At 38.6% G+C, this 24,084-nt stretch overlaps 1 protein-coding gene across 1 annotated transcript; it reads left to right on the plus strand.

The window, feature by feature from the left end:
• Positions 1 to 3,165: 3,165 nt before the first annotated feature.
• Positions 3,166 to 23,313, plus strand: LOC306835859 (high-affinity choline transporter 1-like). The gene is made up of 8 exons (XM_079362633.1): positions 3,166 to 3,517; positions 4,316 to 4,429; positions 9,956 to 10,111; positions 13,239 to 13,387; positions 15,730 to 15,873; positions 19,612 to 19,765; positions 19,891 to 20,108; positions 20,242 to 23,313. Exons 1-8 carry the CDS (start codon positions 3,334 to 3,336, stop codon positions 20,791 to 20,793), a joined length of 1,671 nt encoding a protein of 556 aa, XP_079218759.1. The 5' UTR covers positions 3,166 to 3,333; the 3' UTR covers positions 20,794 to 23,313.
• The last annotated feature ends 771 nt before the right edge of the window (positions 23,314 to 24,084 follow it).

A 24,084-nucleotide genomic window follows, 5' to 3' on the forward strand; every position in this document is an offset into this window, starting at 1 on the left:
ACAAGAATGCACATGCACACATGCTGCATATTCCTGGCAATGGTTTCATGCTATTTTGGTGATCGACAGCTGGTGGCTGCAACATGAAAGGTGGAATGTTCCAAGAAAGGCAGTAAAAATATGACTGTTGTCCAGCTAACGTAGAAGTAAACAAATCCATTATGCAATATGTATGCTTGTAAATGTATTTAATACATTGCAGCACTATATGATGGCTAGTATACAGTACATACTATATGATGTGTTTTGGTGAGTGTAAAAACACATTGAAATGACACAATTGAAAATAAATTGGTAAACATGTCAAACTCTCTGTGCCACTTGGATGCTGGTTTGTAATCTGAAGTACTTTGTAATCGGAAAAATGTGACACTGAGCTGAGTGTAGTGACCTGCTGGTGAAGTAGTGAAGGTGTCAGCTCCAGTTTCTGACAACTGAGCCACTCAACAGTTTACTGTGGTGGCACACTAACTGAATAATGCACATGACGTTGGCCCCACAGGATGGATTTGACAAAATAAGGACAATCAATAAACAGCTGTTTGTGTTGTCGACAGGGCAGCTCATTAAAACAAACATTTCACGGCCACTGTCACACACACACACACACCGTCCTCTTGTACAGGAAGGAAAACATTCAGTAGCAGACTAAATATAGTCTACAGATATGTATACCAACATCATCATGTTGAATAACTATTAGGACCACGTGGAAAAGCCAAAAGTATTTGATTTGAAGGCAGGGTCTGATGAGGGTAATCATTCTGAAACTACAGAATCTTCTCAAAAAGCTAGGATTTATTTATTGCAACTTTTTTTCTGCAACAAAATACCATTTTGAAACAATGACGTTATGCTGTGAGCAACATGAACAAATTCAGTTCTCCTCATTTGTAGTGGGGGGATGGTGAAATGAAGAGGCAGCTCAGTCTGTAGGGACTTGGGTTGGGAACCGGAGGGTCGCTGCTTTAAGTCGTGGTGTGAACTATGTCTGGTATAGTTAGAGAATTCCCCTTGCAAAATAACAAAGCATATCTTCTTAACTACCACTTAAACAGTGATTTCATCTTGCATTTTGTCATGTTATACACAGTGCCTGAATAATTCTACATATCACAAGTGCAATTTCTCTACAAGTTTTTCTCAAACCACTTTTTTATTTTTTTTTATACCTTTTTCTCCCCTTCCTTCAACTATTGTTCACCAAGCTAACTGACACTACAGTCAGTACGTGCTGTGCGTATGACATTCAGCTTCTTATTCATGTCATTTCAGGAACTCTTTTGTGATGTGTGATGTAGAATTGACCCAATGATAATTATTTTGATATCAATTTATGTACTCTTACAGTAGGAAAGCTCTTTTATATGACACAATATGTAAATAAGGAAGCACAGAACATGTTTGTGATGGAGGCAACAAACTCTTAGTAAAAAAACGATTTTGGGAAAGACGTCTGCTCAGTGAACATACTTCATACGAACTCTGAGTTTTTGTTTTTTTACAATGTGCTCCTATTTTGAGCATAAATAGAAGATACTTCAACAAATAGCTTTCAGTCACATTCTGGCTGTAATCACGAACAATACAGCAAGTGGATGATTTAACTTCTGGACATGTGATGTTTAATAAACGCCCAACATCAGTCTTGGTTGTTTGCACAATCCCTTTAGTGTTCAGGAATAACTAAAATAATAAACTAAAGCTGTTAATTAGCTCTGAAAGGACTCCTACATTGTGACATAATCAGTGGTTGTTGTTCATTACAGTCCTCTGACATGTAAGAACACATCAGAGCTTTGACCTTTTTCTTCATTGTTCACATGTCGAGTTTTAAAGGTACTTTTAAAAATACGTTAAACCCCCCTCTGCTCCTTTCAGACGGTCTTTACAGAAATCTTTTCAGGTCACCCTACAGTTGACCTGTGACCAGCAGGATGCTCAAAGATACTATGAATAGAGTTATTGTTACGGTAAGGATTCCCAGGCACAGTACTTTGCACCATGGGAAAACAGCTTGAAGTTGGTGTTGGGTTTTGAATAAACTGCTCACTCCATGAATCCTGCAGATTCTGTGTCCTGCAGTGAGTATCATTTTATGTTAATTATTTCTGATGTTAGCCTATAACTTTTTTTCTATTAACAGCCTATTTTATATTTATTAAACACCAACAATTATCAATAGTTTGAATTTACTCTCAAGATGCTGTAGCCTTGGTAATAAATTTTGCACTGCAGTACAGCCAAGACAGTGTATTTATGTGCAGTTGAAGGCGCAGCCCTCTAACAAATCCTCCCCCGGCTCTGCATGTGAGAGACCACATCAGTTCCTCCACACTGAGATAAAAATAAAAGCTCTTGTACTCTGTAACACAATCTTACACAGCATTCTGTGTGCTGAAGATGAAGGACAACAATTTTGTTTTAGTAAGGTTCATTTGGTCATAGGAGAGGGTTTAATGACAGGTATGGTGAAATGTATCAACACATAAAAAAACATGGAGCTAATCCCAGGCAGCAATGGCTTGTTTGATTTATCACAAGGGTGGCAGCCAGGATTTTTTAAATGCTAATGTCATGTTACTGTAAATTGTTAAGCAGGGGGCATGATTACTATGTTAAACACCATGCGTGTTTATCTCTTCTTTGTCTCATTTAACCTTGTTTTTTTCTTTGTCGGCCAACATGAGTCCAAGTCCTCTGAAGGCAGACCAGCTGGTGAAATTCCAGACTTCACACAACCGATAACAGCTTGAGAGGCAGAGTTTTTACCAGCGACCTTGGTAATTAATACAGAGCCTTTCCTGTTTCCTTCACAATAAAAGCTCTCCCATTTTGACAGGTTTAATGCTTTTCATATGAAGGAGCACTAGGAGGAAGTGTATGGGGATATACATCTAGATATTGACATATAGATGAGATAAGAATTAAAAATAATCATGCTGACTATTGAGGCTTACTTGTCGGAGGCTCTGGATAAGTATGCCAGTGTTTAATGGCGGACCCTGGCACAATAAAATTCCATAAAAGCCGCGCATTTAACTGCTGTGAAAAAACCCACATCTAGAATAGTATAGTTTAGAAATATGTATACAAACGCACACGTTGGCTTAATTATATTGTAATTAAGTATTACAAGGTACGCTATATGAATGATGTGTGTCACCTTGACGGCAGACTGCTGCGGGTTATGTGCAGTTCCACGCGACTCCACTGGGCTTCATTACATTTCCTCCATGACTGGTCACGCGGCAGCAGGGAGGGATATGTTGTATCATCTCAGCAGCCCGGCAGACGCGCGCGCTCTTTCTGTCTGAATCCTGCAGCTTCATCATGGCTCTCAACATCCCCGGCGTGGCCGTGATGATACTCTTCTACCTACTGGTCCTCGGGATCGGAATCTGGGCTTCCTTCAAGTCTAAAAGGGAGGCCAAGAAAGGCCAGGGGGATAAGACGGAGATGGCGCTGCTCGGCAACCGGGGCATCAACCTGGTGGTCGGCATCTTCACCATGACAGGCGAGTAACTGGAACAGGAACAACATGGAGTGAGTCACCTTGCAGTTTTATTGTTTTCTGAAAACGAAAACGCGCCTCTGGTGTATCATACGAAGGTGTTCTCCGTTACCTTATCATCTTTATGCGTGCCTCCGAACCATTACATTTTACACCATTATCGGCTGTTTCCCCTCTTAGATCTCAAATCCTTATTGTTAACAAAAGGAGGAAAAAACGATAAAAAAAAATAATAATAATAATTCATCTTTATTACAGCGACCTAACGTGCAATATATATAAAACGTAAAGCAACTAAAAATTATATGACTAGCCGAAATTATTTCAGAAAAATAGATGAAAAAAACGATAGATAAAAAAAATCCTCACCATATTAGAATATTTTTAATTTTATAAAGCAAAATCAATGGAAAGTAAAGGAACAGAGGAAAATGGAGCTGGTATCGTTAAAACGAGCTGAGTCACATTCAGAAGCAGAAAATAACAGCAAACTGGGTCAGTGCATATTTATAAAACTGTTCTTTATCCTCTTGCATGTCCACATATTTATATTTATGAAAACGAACAAATCCGTGATTTCGGTTTATGTGATGAACAACTGTCAGGACAAGGATGTTTTAATGTAATTGCTGGTCATTAAATTCTTATGCAATTTTAATGTCCTATTAAAGATACAGTAGAGAAAGGTTGATCTCTGTTACCAAGTTACCGACATGTGCAGAAGAAGCACAGCTCACCGACCTGCTACTGTCCTAAGCATGTGTATAATATCTTTGTGATGTGTGTGTGTTTGTGTTACAGCTACATGGGTTGGAGGTGGATTCATTGTGGGCACAGCAGAGGCAGTGTACAACCCCTCCATGGGACTGATCTGGGCCGTGATGCCAATCGCAGCAACCATGTGTTTCATTATTGGTGAGAATTTCCTTTTAAAGTCCTGTTACAGGAAGAGGCAGAGCGGAGCACCTCAGGGTCACTGGTTTCATTTTCACTGGATTAAGGAAAAAGTGTAAGCTATACTAGTGGGCCCCTCACACTGTAATGCTTATTACACACACCACACTGGAGGGATAAAACATAGACAGAACACTTGTTACTCTTAGATTAGTATTATACTGGGACAGACATAAAACATTCTACTCAAGACTGTATTTCTTTTTTGTTTTTTAACAACACACGCATAACTATATTATGATCACATAATCATGACATTGTCATCTTTATTAAGTGAAATATATTCCATCTCGGAAGCAGGACATTCAACTTATCACTTAAATCAAGTTAGAATCCAGTCCAAGCTGGAGAAGTCAAAATGTCTAAAAGACACAAAATGAGGCACAATGAGTTACTATGCTATGCCTGTCACGATCAGACCGTTGAAGAATCCTTGTTATGTGTTTTGCATGTACACATCTTAAGCTGGTTTCGAGAAACCTGCATGTGCGAACAAGAATGCTCTGACTGACAGCTGTCAATGGTGCCATATAAACACCATCATGAGGAAGGTTCTCTGTTGGTACAGAAAATAGTTCTAAGATGGTGAGAAGTCAACACACAACTAAACTCAGACTAATAGAAACCTGCTGGATGTGAGGATCATAAACACTGGCATACAAATAATAATGTTTCTCATGATCAGTATATCCCTATTAAAATCAAACCATTCTCTCTGATGTCTCATAATAGTGTTTTTCCTCCCATCATCAGTTCAGTGGTTGCAATAAAACCCATTAACAAACTTTGGATTACTTTTAAAAATCAAAACCAATAATGTGAACATTGTGCAATAGCATAATATCATTCCATGTACTGTAGGTCTATATGTGGAGAAAAAGGTATTGTATTGGAATGTTTGCTTGTTACTTGACAAAGATTAAACATGGAACATAAGAATAACATTTACGAACATTTGCAGGTTAATTTTCTTCTCTATGGGAAATGTACAGTAGAGCAGCAGGGAAAGAAGACCAAAAAAACCCTCAAACAATGCAAAAAAAAAAGCTTTATTAAGGCTGGAAATAGTCTTTCATACATAGTGTTATAGGGATGTAAAGATTAATCATAACGTAGTTAAAAATTGATGCAAAGTTGTCACGGTTCACATCGATCCTTTAAAAAATGAATTGCAGTAACAGGGTATGAAATCGACACCAACCAAGTGCCAAATGCAGGTAGATTTTCCATTTGGTGAGTACATTTCAGAGGGCTATCTGCTACAGAGCAGGTACATGTTTAACCATTAAGTAATAAAAACTATGCTGTGAGTATTAAGCATGTTTTATGTAGCTACCTACCCCTCTTTCTGCTGTCATGATGGTGAGCACAAATTGAGACAAAGTAAGTATAGAGCACGCTAAATGCATGTGCAAGGAGCAGTCAGAGATACACATGTCTAATGATGAGCAGGCTGATTATTTTAAGTGTCCAGTGTTGTCAAAAATAAATCAAGAAATGTTTTGTGGAATAATAATTTATCATTCTCTAATAGATTTTAGTTTTTAGTCTTTAATATTGTATGGTCTGGTCTGGGAACGAGGCTACCTATTTAACAAATAAAGGCAAGCAATTATATTTTTTGAATTTCTCAATTTCCTGATCTGATAAAATTATTGAATCTGTGACTTAAATATGTGATTGATTCAACAGAACATAATGCTTTCTCTATTACATGTACTATAACAGATGTGCATGTGACACATAAACAAAATTTGTTATTTCAGGCCTTTATTTTCCATCTACCTGCCACTTTGACCAGTAACTCAAAAAGTTTATTTGGGACTCTGTCAGTAATATGGTGAGCGTCAGCAGCTGTAGAGCAGAGGTGGTTGGTTGTAGCAAGCAGGCGTTACCATGGCAGCTGCAAAGACTACAAGTAGGTTTGTAGCCCCCGCTCACTCAAACGAGTTTAAGAGCCAAAGCGGTACAATGGCGTTTTAATGAAAGATTAAAGAAATATTTTTAGTCATAATTTTTCTTCAGTCTCAATTTGTAATATAGTAAAAAAAAAGTTGAGTGAATCGTTACATCCCTAGTATTACATATTGTATGAGATCTGAAAAAGAGATCTAGATATAAACCAGAACTCATCGATATTTTTTCACTTAATGTTTTTGAGTTCGGCTCAGAGAGAGAGAGAGAGAGAGAGATAGAGAGAGGCGGAGCAGGGTGAAGAGGAAGAGACAGTGAGACCGTTATTTAATTTAGTTAATAATCATTAACGTTATTTTAATGCAACATAAACTGTATCAATATTAACAATATTGTCCTACCTTATATTTCGTTTCAAAATATATTGATATATCTTAAAAACTCAATATGTCGCCTAGCCCGAGTTGGTGCATGGATGAGTAAAGTGACTTTGACTTTCACAATTTAGATCTCCATTCTTCTAACAAAAGGGAAAGAAAATAATGGCCACAGTCCCTTTATCGTCACTCACCAAATGCCGTTTGGTAATGTTTTCCTTTAAATGTTTTTTTTGAAGGCATTGGCAAACCACACATCTGATCAGTATTCAATTCAATGAATGAAGAAATGACACAGAATCTAATATCAGACATATTATGCATTCAGGGAAACAGTTTGATACCAAAAGCTTGCACATAACGACATTTTATACGACATGTGAGGAAATGAAGAGTCCAAAAGAAACAAGGCAACCGTGGAGAAGGCAAACAATCGCCCCTCAGCACCAGTGCCTCCTTCTAGACTGTCATAGTTGCCTTAAACATAACAAGGTCTCACCTTATGAGTACCTCAGAGCACCCACTACTAAGTTATACATTCCAAATTGTGAAAGAGGTCTCTTAGATTTACCATTGACTTGTCTCTTGGCATTCAATCAGAAATTAAGAATGATTGTCTTACATGAGAAAAGGATGGCCTTCTTATCACTTCCCTTTACTGGGAAGTCTAAGCTACTTCGTGCTTAAAGTGATTAGACTCCCCTTTTCATAAGGTTTCCTGAGGACTTAGTAAATCAAACAGTTAAGTAGAGGGAGAATAAACAGATTAAAACAAAGACGTTTTCCCCAAGCACTCCATCTTTTATTGCTAACAAGGTCCTAGTGCACAGAAAAAGTGTCCAGCAAGCTCACTTAAGGACAGATTTTTTTCTTGATTAAAAAACGTTCATGTGTTTTGACTTATTTTAATCAAATGAGACACAAACGGTTACAAAACTTCCCTCACTTTACCCCTGCCTAGAGATTAGCGAAGAAAAGCAACATTCCTTTAGCTCATGAAAATCCCATGGGAAAAGAAAGATTTATCCTCTTAAACCCTGATGAATTTACGCTGACACAAATAAAGCCTTTTAAAGTAGCTATGGAAAGAAAGTGAAGGGGGAGACAAATCTTTTGACCCATTTTTTTAAAGAATGATGTGAAGAGTTTATCACCTATGTTAATGACTTGAGAACAGGTAAGAATTGTGTTTTCTTTCATGTAATGTCTTCATGCAGTTTTAACAAAAGATATACTCATTATTGTTTAATGAAAAATGATCTGACATTCCTTTCTTGTATTTTATCAAGAATTAAATTCTGGAAAAATAAAGATAAGAGTTATTTATTTGGTATTGGTTGGTCTAGACTCTTGAGGGATTTACAGATATGAAGCTACCAAAAACGTCCCTTATTTCTGTGGTGGGTCTGTGACTGTAATGAGATCGCCCACGGTTTCATACTTGAGGACGTGGTCAACGTTTGCAGACTTGTTATGCCCCTAAGTGCCACTTGTGCAACTGTTAAGTAATCCAACAACAAAACTTCAAAAAATAAAATAAAGTCTCGAACAAATCAGTGGACATAGCAATTGTGACATCATTATTATCTCTGTGGACCATATTTTTTGAAGCCTCACGTTAGTTTTCCATGCCTTTTGACCATGTTTATAGAACTTACTAAGAGTGGATTCATTTTCCTTAACCTAATGACCAACATTTCAATCACAGTGAGCCACACCCTAAAGAATGTCCTGCTCTATCAAATAGTTACTCTAAATGGGCTCAAGATTTCCTAAATCAACGTCAAGCTTTATTGTGTCTTTATCTCTAACCTTTTGTAGAGCACTTGTCTTCCATCTGTTTGCTAACTTGAAATAACAGTAGGCAAGGCAATTCAAAGTGCTTCACACAAGACATTAAAAGAATCATCACAAAGGAAAGAAAACAAATATTGACTGAAATAGAAACATTATAAATCACTTAAATTATTAAATCTCAAAATAAGTTTGGATAGAATTCTTCATTTAACCCCTATAACGGGTATCCAGCTTGTTATGTAACTGCTTACGATGCTAACTTTTACTTTGCCTGTCACTACATGATCTTGGTATTTTGTGGCACCAAGAGTGACAATATTTGGAAGATAGTTCGCTGTGGTCAAGAAGCTTCCCTGCGGTTAATCATAAGATGCTCTGACCTCAAGCACGACCTCCTTTATGGTCTATTTAACTCTGAATGGGATTCTTCGTTTACTAAGTGAACATTATGATGGCTTAAAGACTTAAAGGTAGTGATTAAGATCACAGTTATTATCAAGTTGACATGCATATAGGCATTGTAGCTTGAAATCTATCTCTTATTCATTGTTGCTCTGTTTGCTTCTCTATCTTCCTAAAGCCCTACACAGTTTCAGCAGATGGCTGTTCAACATGAGTCTGTTTCTGTCTCTTAAAGGAAGATTTTTTTGCCACTGTAACTTTGCTAAGTGTTTCTTCGTGTTGTGCTCGTGATCGGTTAATGTTGGCTTTTGTTAAATAAGATAACAAAGAGTAAGGTCTGGACCTGCCCAACTGTAAAGTGTCTTAAGATAACATCTGCGATAAATTGGCCCTACACAAATAAAGACTGATGGATTTATTGATTGGTTATGAAGTTATAAATGAAGTCAGAAGTAGGTGAAGTTTTCATAAAATCAGTTACTCTTAGAACCAATTTGTAAGATAACCTTCTTATAACCAGACTATTAATAGGCTTAACCAAAAAAGATTCACTTAACACACCATTTTCATTTAATTTCATTCAGTTATTTTTTCTTCTCACTGTGCAAAATGTTTTTTTTCTCACCTCAGGTTTTAATATAAAATAATTTTGGGAAGATTATCTCAACAAAAACATAATGTGGTTTATGTGTTTTGTCAGGAATCTCTTCTGTTTACAGTTTGTAAACGAGATACATAAAGAACTCAGGAGGCTGATCACTTCATCAAACCCCAAATCATTTGTCTTATTTTATCTGAAGCAACTGAAGGGGTCATTCAAACTTTGGATTAATAAATCAAGAATGCTTATATATGGGGTTGTCAAGAGTTAATAACTTGGACAGTCTAACCACTTAATATTGCTGAATAATTAAAAAGCTGAATGTGGCTTTGATGCCTCTCATAAAAAGGCAAATCATCTAAACATTGCTTTTTTTCCCCCTCTTCCTTCTTCGAGGTGGTCTGTTCTTCGCCGAGCCGATGAGAGACAATAAATATGTGACCATGATGGATCCTTTCCAGATCAAATATGGAAAAGTACCGACGGCGGCTCTCTCACTGGCTTCGCTCATATCAGAGATTATGTGGGTGACGGGAACACTCATAGGATTAGGTAAGAATGTCTCTGTGTGGGTGTGATGCATCTGATACCCGTACGTTGACTCTGGCAGTGGAGCAGCTGCTGGTCCTAGCCATTCGCTTAGGTGTTGAGTGAAACACAAGCCTTTGTCTGATTGTGCAGTTCGTTAGAAATAACTCACATCAATGGAACAAGACCTTAAATCACACCAGTAACCACAGGAGTATTGTGTCAGTGATGTGTTGGTAAATAAATAAAAGCAGCATTAGATTAATAATTACATAACTCCTTTGATGTTTTCCCTTATCAGTTACAGTATCCGCTGCATTGAACAAGTCAAAATGCCTTTATGTGATAGAAGTTGACATGCTGAAAGGTCAAAGACAGGTATAAGGTTTGTTAGGAACAATGTATCTGTGGCTTTAAGAAGAAGAAAAAGCTTATTCTATGGTAACTATTTATTTATTTTTTAAATTGTTTTCAAAGGACTAGCTGCTATGCCTTTCTGTAAATAAAAAAACAGTTAAAAGGACATCACAAAAACCCACATTGACCTCAAGAATCCAGTGCTGTGTACAATACTGTAAACACACACACTACTGATATGTGTCCTTCTTAACTTCACAAGTTCTTCATGATTTAAGGAGAATGCTTGTCTCTCTTTAATTTGAATTACTTCCTGTTACATTTCTTAAAATGTGGAATAATTCACAACTAGGGATGTAAAGATAGTAAGGCAGTTAAAAGTTAAAAATGAATTGCAGTAACAGCGTCTGAAATCAACACCAGCCAAGCGCCAAATGCGGGTAGATTTTACGTTTGGTGAGTTCATTTCAGAGAGCTAAATCACGAGAGAACTCGTTTTGTGGAATAATTATTTATTATTCTCTGATGTATTTTAGTTTTTAGTCTGTAATGTTAATGGGGGGGGGATCAGAGAGCAGGGGGTTCTGGGAACTGCCTATTTAATAAATAAAGGCACGCAAATACATATTTTAAATTTTTCAGTTCCCTGATCTGATAAAATTATTGAATTTTAAATCTGTAATGGATTCAACAGAACAATGCTTTCTCAATTAAATGTACAGCAACAGATGTGTAGGCGACACAAAACACTATTTGTTATTTCAGCCATTAAAACATGTTTGGTCTGTATTTTTTTATCTACCTGCCACCTTGGCTGGTGAGTCAAAAAGTTAATTTGGGATCCTGTCAGTAATATGGTGAGCATCAGCAGCAGTAGAGCAGAGGTGGTTGTTTGTAACAAGCAGGTGTTACCATGGTAGCTGCAACAACTACAAGCAGGTTTGTAGCCCTGTTCACCAAAACCAGTTTAAGAGCCAAAGAGATTACGAGGTGCATAGGTGTTTTCATTAAAAATTAAAGGCATCTTTTTTCAGTTGTAATTTTTTTTCAGTCTCCTTTTGTAAAAAAAAAGAAAAAGTGAAAGAATCTTATCGTGAACCCAGTATCGTGAATCGTATCATGAGTTGAGGGAATCATTCCATCCCTATTTACAACACACTCTTAAGATTGACACTCTTTGTCTCTCTCAGACAAATTAAGACAATGATTATGACAGAATTATGCTGTTGTTTGATCTGGTGCTCGTTTTTGTTACTCCACATCTCTGCGAATGAGTTGAAAGCTCAGTGATTATTGAGGTGTTTGAAATGAAAGATTTAAAACGTTTCCCCTCTTTGTAAAGCACTAAACTAACCCCAAGCTTCTTTGCTACTACCCTTGGTAACTTATGCCTTGAAGAATATGTTTCTGGAAGTGAAGGGAAAAACAAACATGGATTTAGCTATTAAAATCCAAAAGCCATGTGGCACACCTTCTGTAGATTGGAGGAGAGTTGGTTAAATGTGTTCTTTGAAAGAGAAGCTTAGAACAATTATAAGTGACATTTCTTCCAGCATCTGATACATCTGATGCTATGTATCCTACATGTTCTATATTGTCATTATGTCTTTCACTATTTGTATGGATACAAAACTTCAAGTGACCTCTACAAACCTCTTCATTTTGTAGGTAGGCTTCTGAATCTCGTTGATTTTCTTTTGAAACGATTTTCTTCATCAATGATTGTCTCGAATTTAACTGCTGAATAGACTCTCTTCCTGCTACAAGAAATTAAAGGAGAAAAATGTAGCTCTAACACCTAGCATTTACGTGAGGTTCTGCTTAATTGTCATCACACATATACAAGTTTTGAGCAACAAAATTAGGTTTGGCATTTCAACAGAAGTGCAATTGGTAGATAGAACATGTGCTATGTACAAGTAATCACAATATATATAGATTATGTGAATTAAATAAATGGTATAAATATGAAACATATTCTACAGATTATAAAATACCAATTAAATTGAAGTTAACATGCTTTGCTAGATTACAGATGATATACAGTATTCTGACACATTGTACGTGTCAAAAACTTATTGAGTTTATATAAACATACTATACAGATTTAGTTGCAGCGGACAATGGTACATGTGGTGAGAGATGTGTGTATGTGACCAGGAGGAGTGGTGGGGGGATGATGGGTAAGAGGAGATGTGCAGGGGGGTAAGTGGGGGGGGGGGAGCAGAGTTCATGGTTCACGGGTAGAATTCAGGTTTCAGGTTTCTGAAGCCCCTACCGGAGGGCAAAAGGACAAACAGTCTGTGGGCATGGTGGGGTGAGTTTTTAAGGATGCTGCAAGCTTGACACAGACAACGTTTCCTTTTGACATCCTCAGTGGTGTGAAGTGGGCACCTTGTGATGCTCTGGGCAGTTTTTACCACCCGCTGTAGCACCTTATGGTCTGTGACAGTGCAGTTTTTGTACCAGACTGTGAAAAAGCTGGTCAGGATGCTCTTGATCACACAACGGTAGAAGTTAATCATTACAACTGAAGACAGATGGAGTGTCTTATTTCGAAAGGTATCTTACATATTGGTCCTTTAGAAGCTGCATTTACCATATCAGGTACATTTTGTTTCTTTAAGCTTTACCTTGCTCGAAGAAGAGGTGGTAAGTTTTTCCAAAAAGTAAAGCTCAGTGAACCATTGTAATCTCTGGAGTATTGGTCTTTATAACATGGATGTGATGAGATGTATCTGATATGGGTCGTTGAGTTGAATGTATTAAAAGAATATGTATTTTTCATGAACAGGTGTTACCATGAGTGTGATCCTGGATTTGTCCTACACTGTAAGCATTTGGATTTCTGCTGCTGTAGCCATTACATATACTTTAATGGGAGGCCTCTACTCTGTAGCCTACACAGACATCATACAGCTCATCCTCATCTTCATCAGCCTGGTGAGTTTTTGCCTTTTCTAGTTACCTTATGTTTTTGTTTGTCTTGGGTTTATGGGTTTGTGCTTTCAGAAAGAAGTTAAGCATTTTAAAGCTTTCTTGCTTGCTTTCTGAGAATTAGATTTAAAAAAATAAACACCACTCTCATGTTATTGCACAGAGCTTGGGACCAGGGGTGGTTAGCTAAGATTAGCTAAGCACAGAGACTTTTAACATCGGGCAGTAGCATGACTGGCCTTTTTTAAAGCTTGAAAGTAGACCCCCCCCCCCAACTCTTAAAAAGTGACCCAAATAATGTATGCTGGTTGTTCAAATAGAGAAGGACTGAAGGTCTGTGCTGGAACTATCTCTTGGGGAATAACGGTTTATTCACTCTCCCTGTACATCAGTGTATCTGTGTTCTCTGTCGGATACCTGGCATTGCTCTTAACCGTAACACAAAGTCACAGCAGGCAGCTGCTCGCTATCTACAAATAGTAACAACACACAGCAACTTCCTTTCAAATCACCATTCCTGTTGTCTGTCTGTGTACAGAGTAAATAAGACACGTTACAGTTGCTGCATTCATCTGCTTCCTATATTGATGCCAAGCTAGGCTAACTGTCCCTTTAGGTCCTCCTGACTGTGTAACGCTTTGGTTACTAACTCGTTAGCCTACTTTGTGGCCAATTTACTCTAATTAAATGTAAATATGGCTGTATACTAAGAATAACAGAGTCAGTCATTGACTTTATGTCTTGATTCACTACTGCTGTAGTGTGAGATTAGGCTGTAGCAATTAGCTTTGCAATTTTATTTCCTCTGACTGTAGATGCAGATCTTACTTATCTTCAAGGTTCAATTTATTGTCAATTCCAAAATATGTCAGACATACAGTGAAATCGAAATTACGTTTCCCCCCTCCCCACGGTGCAATGTCGATAAAAAAGGTACGGTAAATAAAATAAAACAAGGTAAAAAAGATAAATAATATTTACATTAATAAACCTAAATGTGCAAAAAGTACAAAGTTAAATAAAATGGAGTATTAAACAAGATTATAAGAAAAGTGAAACTTGCGCATGCATGCAATGTGCAATAAGTGACCAGGGTTCTGTTTCAATGTTCAAACTATCCTAACTCTTGGAACTTAAGCACAAAGAATATGTCTTTGAATGTTTGGCTGTTCTTATTTTAGATTTCTGTTAAGGAGATTTAAACGTGTTTTTATGTTGTTGCTTTGAATGAAGGTGTTGTTCATGCTGAACAATCTGTAAAAGTTAAACCCCAGTCAAACTTTGTTATTTAGCCATCATGTGCCCTCGTGATATCATCTTTAGGTGTCCATTGAAAGTCTTAGATAATATGCTGGTGGCTCAGTGGTTAGCATGTGTCATCCAAACACAATCAGGTGAACTGTAGACTCATGTGCGAATGTGAGTGTGGCTGTCTGTCTGTCTTTTTTTTTTTTTTTTTTTTCCATTTAACGCTGAACAATATGGAAATCTTTGTATGTTTGTCAGCATTCCTGAGAATCTTAAATCTGCACAGGTCAGTGAAGGAAAAGAGAAACAGGAACTCTAAAAGCAACAAACAGAGACTGTGTATGAGAAGTTGATGTAGCCTCTTGGTTTCAAAAGTGAAAAAGTGAAGCAGATGCAGAAGTGCCCCAAGCCTGCTTTTATTTTCAATGCAAGCACAGGGCACTTCTTATAGTGTTGGAAAAAAATGAACAAAGCAGCAGAATCTGGTTTAGAAGATGATGTTTCCTACTTGATGAATTGCATCCGTTCACATTTTGTTAGAAGTTTTTGGTTTCAGTTGTACATTTGAAGTCTACTTTTGTAGAATCGCTTTCTATGTTTAGGGTCCTATTCAGAGTTAAAACGACCATAGCAGGTTATGCTCTCTGGACCAGTTACCTATTGGAAGTGAACCACAGTGAAATGTCAATAGGGATTGTGATGTAGCAATGCATGTCAATTCTCTTCAATTAATGGTCACTTCTGGTGCCATAAAAATCAAAATAGTGACAGTAAGATACTTAACTTCAAAAAAGTAGTCTGCAAACCAGTGGATGACATCTCAGTGATAATATCCAGGTGGCGACCTATGTCGTCTGAAGTGAAGCCGGTGTGCATCATACTGGAGTTCATAGAGGGTCTGTTTAAGCAGGACTCGGAAAATCAAGGAATCCCACTTCAATTATTTTGTGAACTTAAAAAGGATGCCACGTGTGACCACCAACAAGAAGTAGGGACCATTAAACACATGTTGAGAAACGTTTTTTCCTTTGTTGTTGGTTAGGAAGGTTCATTCTTGTAGCACTGTAGCAGTGTTCTTACAGGCAATACTTTTTTCTTAGTGGCTGTGTGTACCCTTCGCCATGATGGGTCCTGCAGTGGTGGACATCACTGAGACAGCTTTCAACTCCACCTTCCAGTCTCCGTGGGTCGGTACATTGGAGGCGGACAGAGTGTGGAGATGGATCGATAACTTTCTACTTCTGGTAAGTCTGGAGGGATTTTTTGTTTAAGGTGAAGTTTGGTCAAGGACTCCTACAAGGATATCCTCTGCTTCACTGTCTTATTAAATCATGGACAGCGGATCAAGTTTCAGGTTTGGGCTGGACATGATCCAACTATGAGTTTGGGAGTCGTGCTTTGACCACGATGTCTTGTAAAACAAAGTGGACTGCACTGCAGGTGTTATACAAACATTCGCCTTCGGTTTCATGTTTGCATAGCACCTACAGAAATGACAATCTCTCTACTTTTGCAGCTAGATAAAGTTCTTGTATAACTTAATTAACTGGCAGTTGAGAAAAGCTGTTAATAATGACAGTCTGTAAAGAGGTCCAACTAAATCTTTTAATAGGCTTTGGTGCAGAGGGTTAAAGGACCTTATCTCGCAAGCATTCCTGAGAGTTTGTCTGGAGGTAGAGGTTTCAGGGTGATGAAGTCCCAACTCAATTTAGTGTCTCTTCCATTTGGGTAAAACCAAAGTTTTAGATTTTTTTATGCTGCATCGATTTAACAAAATGCCCCCGGTTTCCTTGTCATCTCAGTTTAATCCAACCAAAAACGGCAGCAAAGATGGATGAGAGATTTTCCTTTACTGGCGCTTTATGTAATATGACTCCCAGGGCCATTTTGGTTGAAAACCCAACAAGTTTTGTCGTCTGTCTTTGCCTAAGAAACATATCAGTTCTTTGTTTCCTGTCTTTTCTGTCTTTGCCTCAGACTCCACATTAAAACTTTGTCTCCTCTTTGACGTGCCCTCAATGTGGTCTCAAGGAGCACAGTGTGGATTAGATTAATTTAGGTGAGCATAACTCAAGATCAAATAGAATCTTTACACATCTTATGCTGGATGAAAAATATCCTAATTTAGACATGTAGTCTATCTCTGTTCTTGGTGCAGGGATAAAAACTCCCTTCAGAGGGTAACCTTGAAAATTGGCTGGCACAATGTAGCCAAGTCCTCAATGTAACTTTTATGCTTATGGGTAAAACATCAAGGTCCTCTAAGACGTCTTTGGATCACAGGATGGCTTGTTTTCATATTTTTAATTTTTCAGCAAGAAGGGACAAGCATGCCTTCACCCTATGCCTAGTCTAACTGAAATGACAACCTCTTAACGCTTGTGGGGTGGTTGCATAAAAACGTGTCAGATATCATTTGTCAGCATTGGACAAATGGCTAAGGAAGTCACTTTTTTTCTTTTTTTTACCTCAAGCCATCTTTTTCTCTATAGTATAGTAGTCTAGTTTTAGAGCCTCAATCTTACCAAAGTGTGACTGTTAACAATGTTAACCACATGTTCTGCTTTTTCCAAGAGCACTGTGATGATGCATTGCTTCAACACATTATGTGCCCCCAGCATGGAAGGCTAGTAATTTCAAGAACTTCCATAAGACTTTCTGGTAACACTTTAAATGCAGGTCAAAATGAGTGCGTTTACATGGACTTGAGTATCCCAGTTATGAGCCTAATCCCAGTTTTGATCATATTCGGGATATGACGTTTACATGCTCACAGAGGAACCTGGTTATGTATATTCCTGTATACATGATCAAAAATAGTATCCCATTTTCTGATTGCTGCATCTTATTTGCCAAAAATATCACTTCTATTTATCCCTTTTTGAATCCAAAATAAACTAAAAGTCCCAAACAAAAGGATCTTTGAAAGTTTAAATATTCTTTTTAGTCCACAGAATAAGAAGACATCCGCCAACGCGGCCGTTTGCTCATCCAAAACAAACTCAGTCCATCCACAGAGTAAAAAAAAGCAATCCAACAATGTAGACCACTGCTATACCAGAATAAAAATGAAGCGATCTCACCAGGATGCGTGCCGGATCGGGCCGTATTTATTTTGCCCACGTGCTCTATATTATAGCCCAGCTTCAATTATGTTTTATGTTTTATTAGTTAAACATAAAAGTTATTTCTCTCTCCAGAATAAGATGCTCTTGCTGGCGCCATCATGTTTGTTTTACGTGTACGTCACTTGGCTGAGTCTGCGTCTGCGCAGGTGTTGGCAGCTGTCAAAAACCGGGGTAAGGCGTATATATGCCACAGTATCCCGTTTTCTATCGGAGTTCTCCAGGTAGCAAAACCGGGTTTCTCAGAAAACAGGATACTGCAGTATCCCGGTTTATGAAAGCGGGATATGATGTTTACATGCACAAACACAAAAACGGGATACTTAAAACCCCAATCATAACCGGGATACTCAAGTCAATGTAAACGCACTCAATGTTCTCTATTAAAGGCAGAATGTGCAACATTTTACACATAAATAGAGCAGTAATCCAGTATATCCTAGTCAAGACTTTACTATGAGTGTGACACGCGAGTCCCGCTGTCTATGATGTTGTCTGAGCAGTATCTACACTGTGTTTACATGAAGGGAACGGTAGACAGGCTCATCTCAAGCCATTGTAGATCATGGTCATTTCATGTAAATGTACATGCAGTGTGAAGGTAGGAGATAACTCAAGAGTGCTACCATTAGCCGGCTAGCATAACAATCAAAAGCAATCATTTAATTGAAAATGGGTCTTCCAGGTGTCATGCGGTCCTTCTATGGTCTGTGATGTAGTCAAGGAAAGGTTGCTAAATTAGTTTAAACTTGTTTGCGTTTCCACAGGTCTCGTATCTTCATTTTTTCCATATATAAAGTACTCAGAAAACTCTATGAGCCAAGCGTCGAAACAGGGGGACATTCCTTTGCCCCTGACCTTAACAATGGCAACAACAATTCTTAGCGATTACCATCCCATATTAAATCAATAGGATTTTCCCATGTGAAAGTTAATAGCTGCTGTGTCAAGCCTAGAATGGCTATCTCTGGGCCAGGTTGGAGGTCATGTCCAAACACATCTGAGTAAAAATAGAAGAAGTGTTTGCATTTAATACAGAGTGGAGAAGAGGATGGATAGAAAGAATGTAATTTAGCATGAGAGTAATGGAGCCTGTGTATGACTTTATACTGAATTAACTGATGCCTCAAATTAATTGAGCATGAGTTTATGCCTTGAAGACATTCAGCCCAGACCTCATCTGAGATTCAAATCATAAATTCCCCCTCCCAGGACTCCCTCAGGTGTTGGGTAGATGGGGCGGTCTGACTCATGAATACATCTACAAATTTGAGACAAGTTTTTTAGCATCCGGTTCAGCTTCTAGCAGGGACAGGAGTTTGTTGGAGGGACAGTGGGTTTCAAAAATTGAAATATTTTGACATAGTTCCTTATCAGCAGATGCCTGAAAAAATGAGATGGCTGCAGAGAGAATTTATCTCAGAGTTGGGTGAACGAAGAGAAGACATTTCCTATTCCACGTTTAAAAGACAGCATCCAACATAGCATGGGAAATGCATGGTTGTAAAAGATGGACGCTAAAACACAGGCAACTTAAAGTTCTTCTTAATTTGATACCAGATCTTCAGTGAGTTTCTTACTATAAACCTGATTCCTTTAAATTATCCTAGAGGTTTACTTTCCGCATGCAGTAGTTCTGGAAGAGAAGTGCCCCTCTCCTCTATAGCCACCCACGGTGATGTTGTATCTTTGAGTCCATCAGGATATGCATTGAGTAGAAGGCAGGGTCAGTCATGGCAAATATTGTGACATTCATTTCCTGGAAGGCCAATTGTCAAATAAAATGACCTGTTCAGCATTAACTCTGACATCAAAGACAAACTTCTTCCATCTTGTGTCTCTCTGTCTGTTTTCAAGGGTTTGGGAAATTTGGGTCTTCAGAATTTCCACCAGAGGACGCTGTCAGCCTCTTCCTCATCTACAGCCAAGATCACCTGCTTTGCTGCCGCATTCATAGTTCCAACGTTAGGAATCCCTCCTATACTGCTCGGAGCAGTGGCTGCATCAACAAGTACGACTCAAAGATTGAATTTTCTAATTTCTGTTTGTGTATGTTTGTGTATTACATGCTTTATATTATATATCATATGCTGAGCTGTCTACTCACACTCGTCACAATGTCTTCATCTTCCTCAGACTGGAACTTGACCTCTTATGGTCCTGCATCTCCGATTGAACGTGGTGAGATGGGACTCATCTTACCCATCGTCCTGCAGCACCTTACCCCGACCTACATCTCCATTATTGGTATTGGGGCGGTGGCTGCTGCTGTCATGTCATCCACTGACTCTGCATTACTGTCTGCAGCCTCCATCTTCACCTCCAACATCTATAGGAACATCCTCAGGACACAGGTGAGGAAAAGGAAAACAGTGAGGGGAGTTTGAGTCCAGGAAATGAGAGAAAATCAGAGAAATACCAGGCAGTGAGGAAAGAAATTGGAAAAAAATAAATACCTCTGATAGTACTTCATCTTCCCTCCTCCAGGCATCAGAGCACGAGATCCAGTGGGTGATCAGGATCTCGGTTGTGGTAGTGGGCTTGGCCGGTACGTCCCTCACCTTCCTGGATAACAGCGTCCTGATGATCTGGATGCTTCGCTCGGACCTCACCTACACCTTAATGCTCCCACAAATCGTCTGCGTCCTCTTCTTCAGAATCTCCAACGGTTACGGAGCCGTTCTGGGCTGCGTGGTGGGCATGCTGTTGCGAGTCTTGTGTGGGGAGCCGCTGCTTCGGATTCCCCCTTTGCTCAAATTCCCAGGATGCACTCTTGTAAATGGCGTTTACATCCAGCGCTCTCCAATCAGGACCATTTGCATGCTGTCAGCTGTGGTGTCCATCTTGTTTTTCTCCTACCTGGCGTCTGTGCTCTTTAACAAGGGCCTGATTCCGGAGAAATGGGATGTTTTTCAAATAAAAGCTCAGTATTCAACACAACCCCAAGATGAGGCCAAATATGAAACAAAGGAGGAGGACTTAAAGGAAGTCAATGAGAACAATGACGTGTGTGAACCTATGTTAGAATCGACGTGTTGAGGCATATTATCGAAATTCATTTTTAATCAGTACGGACTTCAAGAACAAATGTATTAAATGTGTTAAACATACTTTTAATAACACAGAATATTTTGAATTTTTGTATAATTTTATACATAGCATAAATGGGGGAAAAAAACATCACACCGTGGATCTTATTATTTGTATTATTATGAAGTATTATTTTATAATGAAGTTCATATTATTTTATAGGAAACCATAAAGGAAACCTGAAGGTCATACTCTCTTAAAGAAGAGCTACGCAGCTATCTAATGTACACCTTTCAATGTTGGCTTACTGTAACCTCGATATGCAGGGTCCAGCTTATTATGTTGGAGAAAAACATACAAAATATTAACTCACACTCAGTAATGGCAGTCACATAGCAGAAGGAGTCAAGACAGCGATCACAAGCAATAAACGGCAATGACTCTTCTACCATCCATCTTCTCTTTTCGGGCAATCCAGGTGTGATTCATAACGGCCCCATTCTGCTCTGGATGTATCTCGGGTTTCCCAACAAGTCAAACATACAAAGAATAAACATCAGGATCCAACGTATGATCTGCCTTGACTGGATTTACTGGGGAGGAGCAGCAGCAGTGAGCTTGCTATCACTATTTCTGAGTGCTGAGTCCAGACGTCACACAGAGGAAGCTCACTTTGGAATGTCTTTAAAAAAAAAAATCAAAGACGATAAGGTTTCCATCCAACCACTTTAAGGATCAATTATGCAAGAACAGGTATCTTTGAAGATTTTGTACCTCGTCTGCAATTCACTACCTCACCAAAGAGTAAAACAAGTTCAAGATTTACCTGCTCACTCTCTTTTTTTCCCCCTCTTTTGGTGTTTTCTTGGGGGGTGTTCTGCCACAATGTCTGTCCGGAGAGATACAGAGCTTTATTAAAGTGAGGTGGTTGCATTTTGGACCTGAAAAGTGGGTAACAACATCAGCCAGGTGGTGAAACAACTGCTCGATCTAAGTTTGGGAACAGACTGGGAATGTAGGAACAACATTCTCTTGATAACTAGTGTCCATACCATACAAATGAATCTGAAGCTGTGTTTAAGGTGAAGTAGTTACAGCATGTTGCTCTCAAAATAACCTTGTATTTGACCATTCACCACTCTGCGATTCAGAATTTCAAAACTAAGAATTTCTTCTGCGGTAACAACACCACTGAATGACGACGGAAACATTTTGTATGCCTTTGTTAAATCACCGGTTAAAAATATGGTGTTAAAATTAAAAAAGACAACAGGGGAGTTGTGTTTTAAAAGATATCCAAATGAATGTGTCTAAATCTAAATGTAATGAAATCATTCACTTGTCCGAGTCCACACAGCTATTTAGAACTCCATGTGTCCTACAATTTTCTGATGACACGTAAAAATAACCACCCTCTGCCTGATCAGTCAACAAGGGACTGTGTGGCATGCCAGGACAATGACAGATGTCCAAGACCGTCCCCTCCCCCCTCCACACTGTCCCTCCAACCCTCCCCTCTCTCCCTTATCCTTGACATCTGCGTCAATCTAAATCAAACAATATATCAGCGGTGTCTTATATAAGGTGACATCCACGCTCCTGACGTGTCTGTGTGCCAACAGCTCTGGTGGAACAATCGTCCCACATGACGGAGCTAACAGACTGAGATAAAGGTCTTCTATAAAAAGACTACAAAAGCGAGTGTCCCTCTTATTGCTCTGGCTCCTTCTGTGTCCTCTGTTTGATGCCAACATTATAATATTAGCATGCAGTGCAGGCTAGAGAAGGTGTAGTGGATCAACGTATCTGTTTGCTTTGCTAAATCAGCCTCAAAATATAAAAGGTTACTCAATGACCTTGAATTAATTTGTTCTTTTGCAACATAGATTGTTTTTTTGTTACGCCTGGGTGAATCTGTTCATGTTTCCCTCATGTTTCTTTGCAACAGAATCCATGTGGGAAGGGCGACCTTCCACAATGAGCCTCAATCTAAGTGTCATCTGACTATGAAGTTTAGTTTTTTCATGGACGTTGAATTAGGTTACAAGCGTATTTCACTCGGGTTTCAACACAGGAATGTAACAATCAGGGACGGCAAAGTTAAGGCAGTTGAGAGAAAAAATATGTGTAGTTAAAAGAGTGAGGCAGATTGGGAAAGTTTACAATCTGAAACGCAAAAAGTGATTATTGATTTAGGGTTACTAAATGCACGACCTGCATGACCAGAAGTAATTTGTGAATTTGTGATGATACACACGTTTTTATTTTTTGAACAGAACATGTCAAATCTGTCAAGCTTTTCTGAATCTGGAGTTCTGCACTTGTATTTATTTGTCTGAAGAAGAGTGGGGAAAAATAGAAGAAAACAAATGAGGATTGTACATTGAAAGAGGGTTTGACTTTGAGCAATGACAATTTGCTGTGAAAGGGGGATCAACTATGAAAAGACACTCCTGCTATGAGCTAATACATTTACTGATTTTCTGTGGTTCTTGGAAAACACTGAAATAAAAATTTCATTCAATATGTTGTTATTTGATCTCTTACTTTTTTTCACCCAGCAGAATATCTCCTCACTGGATCAGTGCTGGACTATACAGACGATGAAGTTGCTGAGCAATCATTAGGACGAATTTAGTGGCACCTGCTGGTCAACTGGAGTATTACATCTTATTATAAAATGTGGTCCGACCTTCCAGTTCTGGTGTCTTGATGAGGACAAACTGTCCACTGAGTAATTCCATAGTAATATCAAACAATAAGGACTTTTTTTTCTTTGCTGATTCACCCCGCTGGGTGATAACGTTTTATACAACCTCATTGATGTCTGTCTGACTGTCTCTGTGGATATTGTTGTATTTATTAGCTGTCTAACTTGGCTTAGAGGCTCCCGTGGATGCACCATGTCACATTACAAAGTTGACTCAGTGACCTCAGACTTAAGCCCAGCTTCCACACAGCAGTCCGGTACAGATCAGGTTTAATAAAGCCTGATCCCGTTTGCGTTACCACAGCCACCCGTGCCCTATTTGGTAGGTGGCGTGTAAGCCGGATGATGATAGCTGCTACGTAAATAGCGTCATACGATAGCAGCTAACTGCTAATGGCTAACTAATAAACTAAACAACGGAGAATAGAATAGAATGCCTTTATTGTCATTATACAAATTGTACAACAAGATTACTTGGCTTCACCTTAAAGTGCACACAGCTAAAAACAACAAACAACAAGAGTATGGGTCAAAAAAAAAAAAAAAGAGTGACCCTAGTTAATGGAAGGTGAGATATGTGTAGTGGGACT

This window comes from Symphodus melops, assembly GCF_947650265.1.
Source record: "Symphodus melops genome assembly, chromosome: 15".
Lineage (NCBI taxonomy): Eukaryota > Metazoa > Chordata > Actinopteri > Labriformes > Labridae > Symphodus > Symphodus melops.

What these genes read in the sequence shown, in the direction of transcription:
- LOC306835859 (XM_079362633.1), top strand. Translation starts at nt 3,334, where the DNA reads ATGGCTCTCAACATCCCCGGCGTGGCCGTGATGATACTCTTCTACCTA. An exon ending in TCGATAACTTTCTACTTCTG is followed by an intron (nt 15,874 to 19,611) that starts GTAAGTCTGGAG and finishes TCTGTTTTCAAG; the next exon opens with GGTTTGGGAAATTTGGGTCT. An exon ending in GGAACATCCTCAGGACACAG is followed by an intron (nt 20,109 to 20,241) that starts GTGAGGAAAAGG and finishes TCCCTCCTCCAG; the next exon opens with GCATCAGAGCACGAGATCCA.